At 44.8% G+C, this 10,769-nt stretch overlaps 1 protein-coding gene across 6 annotated transcripts in view; it reads right to left on the bottom strand.

Moving 5' to 3' along the window:
• EBPL (EBP like) overlaps nt 1-10,769 on the bottom strand; it is a 95,530-nt gene that overhangs the window by 61,015 nt on the left and 23,746 nt on the right. For 3 of the 6 annotated variants that reach the window (XM_006063569.4, XM_044926960.2, XM_044926959.2), the window contains exons 3-4: nt 7,285-7,423; nt 5,059-5,608 (exon numbers count right to left, since the gene is read on the bottom strand). In XM_006063569.4, the coding sequence (XP_006063631.4) occupies nt 5,368-5,608; nt 7,285-7,423 (380 nt within the window). In that variant the 3' untranslated portion in view covers nt 5,059-5,367. Of the gene's footprint in view, nt 1-5,058; nt 5,609-7,284; nt 7,424-10,769 lie in introns of those variants that run through there. The other 3 variants (XM_044926958.2, XM_044926957.2, XM_044926961.2) reach the window with 1 other exon arrangement.

Raw genomic sequence — 10,769 nt, 5'->3', positions numbered from 1 at the left:
TATCCAATTATTCTCATTAAAAATTATTTTTAGATCCAAGCTTTCATAACGAACAACGGTACATGGATTTTAAGAATACTTTGAAAAGAAAGAAAACAAAGGATTCTTCTCCAAACTTTGTGCATTTTGGTTTCCGTCAAGCCTTTTTTGGACAAAGTTTTATGAAATGGTTAGATAGCCTCTTTGCGACCCCATGGGGTGCTGCAGTCCATGGGGCTGCAAATAGTCGGACACGACCGAGCAACTAAACTGAACTGACATAGCATCACCGACACAATGGACGTGAACGTGAGCAATCTCAGAGACAGTGGATGACAGAGGAGCCTGGTGGGCTACAGTCTGTGGGGTTGCAAAGAGTCGAACACGATTCAGCGACTGAACAACGCTGCAGCCTGTAGACCTTTCCTAAAGCCTCAGGGCTAGCACTTCAGGATTGTAGAGCTGACATAATTAAATACAAGAAAACGTCATCATTTAGACTCTGATTTTGGATGGATTATGCTGATATTTGCCTCAGCATGGAAAGGAAGAGTGAGCATAGGAAATTTATGGTGTAAACACTGAGAAAGGGTTAGGGTTAGGGTTTGCAGGAATCTAGCTGCCTTTAATATAAGCAATTCATAACTCATTGCAAATCATTTGATAGGCAAATCATCAAAATATGCCTTCTGTGGCCAGCTCCTAGGGAACAAATGTGATGGAACGGGGGTGCTGGGGTGGGGCAGATACTGGAGTAAATGATTCCTAAGGTCCCAAGTAAAATTTAGACTTAAGACATATTTGAATCCAAGTAGTTGGAGATATTCACACTTGAAGAGAGGAACAATTTGAAGGTAGTGACTTATTTGACTCTAAGATGCCATAGGGCTTCCCTGGTGGCTCAGCTGATAGAGAATCCACCTGCAATGTGGGAGACCTGGGTTCGATCCCTGGGTTGAGAAGATCCCCTGGAGAAGGGAATGGCTACCCACTCCAGTATTCTGCCCTGGAGAAGTCCATGGACTGGATAGTCCATGGGGTCACAAAGAGTCGGACATGACTCAGCGACTTTCACTTTCAAGATGCGATCAATTATAGATGATTATATTTTTGAAACAAAAAACACGGCCAACTCAATTATGACACATGAGCTGTAAAATGCATTCTCATTTTTAAAATGTTAAAATGTGGGTGGAAAATATCTATCTTAGAGTTAGAAATACAGTATTACCTGTGGCACCATGCCCCTAGCTCCGTCACAGGGAGACAGACTTGTGTTCAGTGACCTGTTAAGACTTCATAGGGGGACACCAATCCTTCCCATTCACTGAAGGGTTGAAAGATTCAGGTCCTTACTTGGCAGTAAAATGTATCTGTCCCCCAAGGTCCTGTCAGAGTCTATAACCTCCATTTGTCTCCCATCCAATACTCAGCAAAAGCTCAGTTGAGAAAAGTTGTATTTTTAGGACTGCCTGCATGATATGTAAGCCCGTCCATTTTTCTCTATTCTGTTTACCCGTGGCTTGAGCCAGATCAGCAGAGAGCAAAGTACTGGAAACAACTAGTAATCCCTCATAGAAAGGCTGATCCAGACTCTCTCTGGCATCCTGCCTTCAGCCCATGTGGGGGACACTGTTAGAACAGCCCTAGTCGTTCTCAAACTGCTGTCAAGGACACAGCATTCTCTTCACGAGGACCTGGGAGAGACATTTTTCAGGTCTTTATACCAGTAATCTCAACAAATAAACTTTTTAAGTTGAAGTATAACATACATAGAGAAAAGTACACCATTCATACAGGTACAGCTGAATGAACTATCACAAATTATAACAACCACTCAAATGAAAAAAATAAAACATTACCAGCATCTCAGAAGCCCCTTCGTGACTTCTCCCCATCACTATCTCCACCCTCTTCCCCAGAGGCAACCTCTGTCCTGATTTCCAATACCACAGTTTTATCCATTTTTTAAAAAATTAATTCTTATTGGGATATAGTTGCTTTACAATGTTAGTTTTTGCTGTATAGCAGAGTGAATCTGCTATACACATACATATATCCCCTCTTTTTCAGGATTTCCTTCTATGTAGATAGAGTTCTTTGTTCTCATTAGTTATTTCTTTTATACATAGAGATGGGAATTGACATGTATACACTTTTTTCTTTTTATACTTTTTTCTTAACACTTTTTTCCTTGTGTGGTTTGTGAGATCTTAGTTCCTGACCAGGAACTGAACCCTCCAGCTCAGCGGTGAAAGCAAGGCATCCTAACCAACTGGACCGCCAGGGAATTCCCCTACTTATCTGCTTTTGAAGCTTACAGAAGTTGAATCATACAATATGTACTCTCTTGCTCTGGCTTCTTTTACTTATAACTATTTTTGTGCAATGCATCCATGTTATTATGAGAAGTAGGTTGTTAAGTTTTCATATTGGAATTTTCACTGTATGTACCTACAGTCCATTATATGTATATACCACAGTTTATTCATTTAGGTTGGTTCTGGTTTGGGGTCATAATGAATGATGCTGCCGTTCTGGTGCACAAAGCACTTCTGTGAAGCATACCTAAGCTGGGTTTTAGGGCATGCACACATTCAGTTCCACTTCACAACAGTTTTCCACTTTACATTCCAGCAGCAGGGTATGAGAAGTCCAGTGGTTCTGCGTCTTCACCAACACTCATCATTTCAGTCTTTTCATTTTTAGCCATTTTAACAGGTCTCTGGTAGCTCAGTAGGTAAAGAATGCGCCTGCAATGTGGGAGACCTGGGTTTGATCCCTGGGTTGGGAAGATCCCCTGGAGGAGGGCATGGCAACCCATTCCAGTATCCTGGCCTGGAGAATCCCCATGGACAGAGGAGCCTGGTGGCCTACAGCCCATGGGGCTGAAAAGAGTCAGACACGACTGAGTGGCCAACCACAGCAGCACAGAGCAACATCTTGTGGCCTTAATTATCATTCCCCCAAATCCCTTCTCTTTTGTGAAGTATTTAGTCAGATTATCTCATCAACTTTTCTCTATTAAACTGCATGTCTTTGTCTAGTTGATTTACTCATTGGGATAGGTCTTCTGTCAGCTATATGTACTACAAATGTCTTCCACCTTCTGGCTTCCTTTTTTTTCTCTTAATGGTGGATTTTGATAATCCAAAGTATCAACACTTGATTTTAAAGTAGTCAAACTTATCACTGGTTTTGAATCTTTTTAAAGGATATATTCTATTTTTTCTTCTTGAAGCTTTATTATTTGCCTTTAATATTAAAATCAACAATTCACCTGGAGTTGATATTATGCATGGTGTGAGGTAAGGATCAAAATTCATATTCCCCACATGGATATGCAACTGACCCAGCACTATTTACTGAAAAGAGTATCCTTTCCCCATCGCTCTACAGTGGTACCTTCGTCCTAAATCCAGAGTCCATACAGGAAGGTCTGTTTCTGGTCTCTCTAGTCTGCTTCATGGGTCTGTCTACTCACTGGTTTTCCCGTACCAGCACCACATTGCCATAATTACTGCAGCTTTACACTAAGACTTAATGTCTGGTAGAGTGAGTCCTCCAGCTCTGAGCTCTCACAACGTTGTCTTAGCCTTCTTGGCCCTTTGCAGTGCCATAAAATATCTTAAAATCAACTTATTTAAAAAATGGCAAACAGATAAATCTGTCGGGATTTTAATTGGGATTACATGGAATCTATAGATCAATTTGGGGAGAACTGACTTCTTTACAATATTAAGCCTTCCAATCCATGAACATGGCATATCTCTCTTGCTTATTTAGGTCTTATTTAACTTCTCTCAGTGTTTTATAGTTGTCTTTGTTTTCTGTGTAAGACCTGAATATCTTTCTGTTTTCCCCTAAATATTAGAATGCTATACCAAATGACATTTTTTAAAATGGTACTTTAATTATTTACTGGTTTGTTTTTAATCCCATGAAAATTGGACTCTGTTACTCAGAGCTTCCCCCTACCTGATGTTCCATGAAACAACCATCCCACTTGTTAAAGTGGTCTGATATATGTTGGGGAAAGTTGGGCTTAACAAATTAATCTCGCTTCTTTACTGCAGAACTTCTAAAGTCTTTAATGTGCTAATATAATATTCCTCAAGCGTACTTGCCCATATTCATTCAGTATTCAACAAATATCATAGTCAAGTATCATTCAAGATATAAGCCTAGAAAACAGCGATTACTCTAGGTATTTTAAACAGGAGAATTCCATAGACATTCCCTGTCACCGGAAAACAGAAAAACAACAACGAAAAGGAACAGTTGAAAACAGTCTCCGTGTTTCACCCTTCAAACCTCTCACAAATACCTCCAAAGGTGAAACCAATTTGGCCTCCAGGACCATAACTGCAGCTCTCTGCACGATAAGGGGAAACCTGGGCAGAGGCGGAACGAAGGCTGAGCTGAGCGACAGCATCCACAATGGCCGAGCCAGTGCCCGGCGTACGTATGTGCCAGGCAACCCTCCTAGGCAGAGAATACATCTGTGAGCTACGAGACTCTAAGAAAAGCAGGTGCTGAACGAGTTAAGGTGGGTACCCGCCCGCCACCTCCAACAGAACTGCTACATCTGCCAAAACAAGTGTTTCCTGCAACAGCGTGTGGTAGTGTTTCCCTCTTGGTACTGAAGGTAAATGTCAAATTCATGTGTCACTTGTATCAATGACACACGACGTCATGGCATGCCTTTCTGCATATTAACTTTACCTTCATCTTATTATTTCTCACTCTTACTTTCCCTATGTTCCTATTTCCTGATTTACTTTTTATCGTATTTTTGTAAGCTATTTTCAAATCTTCCTCCTTGCAAGAGAACAGATATAAATTAATCAGCTGTTAGTGAAACCCCAGTGTTCACCCATGAGGAGTTAACCCACTCATAAACTCCTTCTACTGTCACTTTTTTGTTGGCTTCACAAATTTGATACAGTAAAAACACAAAACAGAAGCATTCATTTCATTTCTGGTTTCACTTTAGTAACCAAAAGACTGGTGGGAAGATCAGAAGTGGAAGCAACAAGTTCTTTGAAATAAAAAATTAATATAACATGCTCTACGGCATTTCACGATAATTGGCTTTATTAATGTAGAACAATTAATGTTAGCCATAAAAGGATATAATTAAATGTGTTTTATTCTGTTTAAAATTTATTCTGTTCCCTGTATTGCCATTTAATTGGAAAAAACAACAACAGCAAAAACTCGTCAAGCTTACAGTCCATTTGAAATTGATTCCACTGAAATCAATTAGGTTGTTCCAAAATGACAATAGAAAAAGAAAAGCACAGACTGGAATGCATTCCATTTTGGCCCAACAAAAAAGGATTCAATCTCATAAAGCAAGCTGACAGTGTTTATGACTTTGAAAATTCACTGAAACTTTTTGCGTGAATTAGATCCTTTGTGATGCATTTCCTTGAGTTCTACCCATGACTGCCACAGTAACAGGCCTGGGATCAGAACCCAAACACCATTGAAAAATACCAGATAGACCCAAAAGTAGAGCCAACTGTTGGTGTTGAGGTTGGGGCTTCCCATAAGCCAGTCTGGACAGAAGGTCATCCACCCGCCATACAATTCACACACGCACAGGGTTATCTGTACGAAATGCCTGTTAGAGAGAAAGAGACAGTGATGAAACTGCCAGCTGTACCAACATCATCTCCCACAGCAGAACACCTCCCTCAAGTGGGAACTCAGGTTTCGCACGGAGCTCCCTTGATGGGGCAAGTTGATCACTGATGAAGACCCATGCTTTCCTTTTCCTTTGGAGAAGAAAATGGCAACCCACTCTGGTATTCTTGCCTGGAGAACCCCACGGGCAGAGAAATTGGCGGGCTACAGTCCATGGGGTCACAAAGAGTCGGACACAATGAAGAGACACTTTCCTCGGAGAAGCAACAGTGCCCTCTCTAGATTATGCTTGGAGTTAAAGAAGGTCTCTTGGGTATCTTGGAAGGTTTAGTGAAGTCACGAAAGAGAGATCTGGATGTGAACCTATGAGCTCCAATCTCCCCTGTTGGAAAAGGGCTAATAATAGACCCTTCCTTGAATAATGCTTCACTGGTGGCTCGGTGGTAAAAAATTCACCTGACAATGCAGGGGACTGGGGTTCGATCCCAGGGTCGGGAAGATCCTCTGGAGGAGGGAATGGCAACTCGCTCCAATACTGTGGCCTGGAAAATCCCACAGACAGAGGAGGCCTGGCGGGCTACAGTCCATGGGGTCTGTAGTGTCGGACATGACGTAGCGACTAAACGACAACCACCTCGAATAATACTGTGGAGATTAAATGAGATATATAGATAAAGCACTGTGCCTGGTGCATATTCAGCCATGCGTATGTGTGAAAGTGTTTGAAATAACAAACGCATGGGTAAACGTAGCAGACCCACAGCCACGATCGTGGACATGTAAGGCACCCAGAAGCAAGCTCCAGGAGATGGTGAGGGACAGGGAAGCCTGGCACGCTGCAGTTCACGGGGTCACAAAGAGTCGGACACAGCTGAGCGACTGAACAACTACAAGGCACCCAGAAGGAAATTTTTCCTGCCAACTCTCTATGTAAAATTGGGTGGGGGCAAGTGGATTAAATGACTTTTGATATTTCTTTCAAGTCTGAAATTTCATGACGAAGTTTTACACAGACTTCTTTGATACAAGATGGTAGAAAATGGAATGCCACTGTGCCCAGCTGACATGAGTCTAAAACCATTCCCTGGGAATCATTCCCGGGAAAGCAATCTGTTCGTCCCAGGTCACTCTGTCCCTAAGCAGGAGAGGAAGGAAATGGAGGGAGGGGGCAGAGTCCACAGTTTCAGGGCCTGACTGATGGATGGCTAATCTGCCGTCTTTCTCCTCCATCTCCCCACTCTTCTGCCTTCCTCATACCTTCTATAAGCTGCTTCTGAAAAGACTTATTTATCTTGCATGTCCAGCTCAGAATTACATAAGAGACTTCTCTTTGTGACACATGGAAGAGAAGTTTCTAGAATGATTTGGGGGTGGAGGATGAAAATAACTACTCTTTGATTTTCCACAATATTGGTGGCCAGTCACCCAAAGCTGCTAACACCGTGCTTGTCTATGCAGGATCGAGGTTGTCACTACCATCATATTTCTAGTGTTTTTATTTTGACCGATCCCAAATTAAACTATATCAGATGATTGTCTACTCCACTTTTCGTCTAACAAAGAACGGTGGTCATCATCCACTCCACATGTCACTTTGGCATCGGGACAGCTGGTGTTTCTCCTCTTTCCAGCCGGATAGGGAAGAGCACTTACCGATAATGTTTCTCTTTGACGATGGCATAAACGAGGACCAGTGCCAGAGATCCACCCAGGACAACCGTCAGAATTTCCACAGACATGATGGTTGGATCAAAATAAAGCCATCTTGCATCAGCTTTGCCATATTCTTTCCCTAAAAACAAAACACTTTGTTACTCATCTGGCAATTATTTTTATGACAGTTGGTGGAAATGACCACCCCCTGCCACATTTGGAGGAGGTAAAAAGAATAACTGAACTGCCATTCTCCCTACAATCTTCATGATGCCTTAGTGGAATGAAAGAGGGGTCCTGAGACAAAAACCCATTACCACCAGACACAAGTAATGATAACAACATCACGTTATATTTGTAAAATGATTCGCATTTTCCAAAGTGCTTTCACAGGTGTGGCTTCTTCACCTCCTCCTTTTCATCATAAGCAGCAGAATTCTAAACCAATTCGACACAGTCAGACTTTGCAAAGTAATCTTTAATAATTATCTTGGTAGATGCATTATAATTCCTAACTTTAAAATTTCAATATAAAGTTTGTATTAGTCAGACGTGGGAAAATTACTGTTCAGGAAATGTTTATAAAAACACGTTTATTAATAACTGAAGAGGAATTGAGTGTTGAGGGGCCAGCAAGGAGGGGAGGGGAGCAACACAGCCTGGACTACAGAATGAATCTGAAATGGACAAAGGGGGCATTTCAGTCTGCTACAGACACAGTATTCACTAACAACAGCCACCACAAAAGCCTCAGTTGTGCTGACCCGGGGTAGGTGTGCACTAAGAAATCTTTTCAGACCCCATTATCAGGATAGTTTCTTCCAGAAAGCACCATGAGGTCAGAGAGTCTTTTTAGTGCTGGACCGCGGGCCTTGCATGAAGTCATATTTCCTTCCCTCCTTCTCTCTTCTTTCCTTCCTCCTCCTCTCCCTCCTCTTTTTCTCTGTCTTTATTTCTTTCTTTTTCTGTTTGCCAAAGTAATACATGCTGGTCCTAAGATCTCACATAACCAGTGGGGGAAAAAAATATCCCAAAGCCCCCACCTCTTTGCTTCCACTACGGTTCTCACGTAACTTAGGAAAGCTATGAATGGTCCTAAATTAGCTACATGATCTGATTGATTGGTCTGAACAGCACAAAACAACAGTCTCTTAATGGTTAGAGTTAGGGTCCCTCTGGGGCTGGGGACAGAGGTTTCTGATGAAAGGCTGTCCTCAGGGAAAGGACAGGCCAGTAAACAGAGTGAGCTATTAAATGAGATAACACAGAGAGACACGCTGAGCGGAGAGTCTGTTAGAGGCAGATGCAACTGGCAGAGGTGTCCAGCCTGTCCTTAGCTGACTGCCAGCCGTGACCTCACCAGAAAACAGCTAACAGCGAAAGTAAAAGTTTTCCCTTTAAACAGAGATACAACAGGTGGGATACAGCTCCTAGCGTACCCAAAATCTAAGAAAATATCACAAGTGCAAGGTCAGTGCTTTAGGAGCGAAGAGATAAGTGGGTATTCAGACATTCACAAAAATAACCCTATTCATTCATTAAAAAAAAAATTATTTATTTGGCTGTGCTGGGTCTTAGCTGTGGCACAAGAGATCTTCAGTCTCTGTTGCAGCACGCAGGATCTTTAGGAGCAGCATGGGAACTCTTAATTGCAGCATGTGGATCTAGTTCCCTGACCAGGGATTGAACCCAGGGCATCAGGAGTGGGGCGTCTTAGCCACTGGACCACCAGGAAGTAGCATATAGACGCCTCTGTGCTAGACCTCAAGAATGCCTAGCACAGAACACAAAGTCTGCCTGCTGGTGGCTCACGCAGTAAGTGATGCGGGCAGAGAATGGGGCCAGGGAGGCACTGCACAGACCAGGAGATGAGGGGTTTGGATCACCTCCTCTTCACCCTACAGGGGAGGGAGAGAGTCCACCCTGGGCTCATGGGGCGGCTCAGCACACAACAGGCGGGCGACCCTGGGCGGATGAGGCTGACGGCCGCTCCTCGGTGATGTGAGACTCACAGGCTCGGAGAGGAGGACAGGGGCCACGGGGGGCCACAGGGGGGGCCGCACCAGGACACAGAGGGAACAGGGAGGGGCCGTGGGAGGCGGGCTCTGCACTAAGGGTGGGTGAGCCCTGCTCCCACGGGCAACGTGGCTGGCCTGCTGGAGTAATTCTGAGCGCTGGCAGGGCACTGAAGCCGGCTCCCTAGGAACACACAGGCGCCGTGCTGGTCCGCGAGCCCGGAGGGCGTGGGGGTGGGGGCTGCTTGTCTAGACTTCCATTAGATGGGCAAGCAGGGTGGGGAGGGACCGTGCGCTGAGGGCATTTGAGGGCCTCTGGATTTTACCGAGTCAAGGCACATGCAACCCTGGATCTTAATCTCAGGCTCTTCTTGTACTCCCAGACCTTCCACTGTTGGTGTTCAGTCGCTCAGTTGCGCTCGACTCTTTGCGACCCTACGGGCTGCAGGACGCCAGGCTTCCCTGTCCTTCACCATCTCCCGGAGTTTGCTCACACTCGTGTCCATCGAGTCGAGGATGCCGTCCAACCGCCAGCAATCAAGGCGATGAAGTGAGGATAAGCACCCCACAGAGCAGTGGCCAGCCCACCATTCATTTCTGTCCCAAAAGGTGCCCGGTCCAGTCTCAAGGGCCAGTTAGAGGAGGGGGTCACTTAACACGAGCCCCACACAGACCCTTGAGTGGTGCGTCAGTTGCCCCCACCTTGCGGAAGTGTGTATGAACTGAAACACAGCTCTCACTCCCTAAATCAAACGGCCTCTTATGGAACTTGTGCTAAGAAATAATCTGCATTACAGAAATAAAGTGCATTTAATGGAGAAACAAACAAACAAAAATCTCAGGTCTTAAATCACAGGAGGCGAGCCCTGAATAGGGGAGGGAGAGGTGTTTCAGGGGAAAAGTTTGAGCAAAAGCCTGGGGCTGAGCGCGCTTGGTGTGTCTGAAACGAGAGGTAATTCAGCAAGTTGGAGACAGGGTATGTGTGCGCGTGCGTGCGAACGTCTGTGCGCGCGCGCGCGTGCGTGCGTGTGAAAGTGGGGGCCGGGGGAGCGGCAGGCCCTGCTATCTGCCCGCCCCAGTGGATCAGACCTCTGGCATCTCATCTACCGCTTAACTTTGACCATCTCTTTGCAGGTTCAACGCCTATAAAGGGAGGGAAAGGACAAGCAGAGCATTAACAAACCTAATGTGGTCTTCGTCCTTTCTCCTGTGACTGACCGCCAGGCTCGGGCAGAGGTTTAGAGAAAGAGGCACAAGCAGAGCTGGAGGAGGCATCCAGGAGCCAAGCCACGGCCGCGGCCTTTGCCACAGGGCAGAGATGAGAACGCGAGGGGCGGCGACTCTTTTTCTTAACCAAACTCAAGTCAGCCTCCTCCGAAACCCTTTCTCCAAAAGGCCCCAGCACCTTGGGTTCTGGGCTCAGCCCAAGAATCCTGCTGAGTAACCTTAGTGATTTATTCTCTCAACGGC

The sequence above is a fragment of the Bubalus bubalis genome, chromosome 13 (assembly GCF_019923935.1).
Source record: "Bubalus bubalis isolate 160015118507 breed Murrah chromosome 13, NDDB_SH_1, whole genome shotgun sequence".
In the NCBI taxonomy this organism is placed as follows: Eukaryota; Metazoa; Chordata; class Mammalia; order Artiodactyla; family Bovidae; genus Bubalus; species Bubalus bubalis.
Note: the sequence above shows the minus strand (reverse complement) of the source record. Positions and strands in the feature narration are given on the sequence as shown.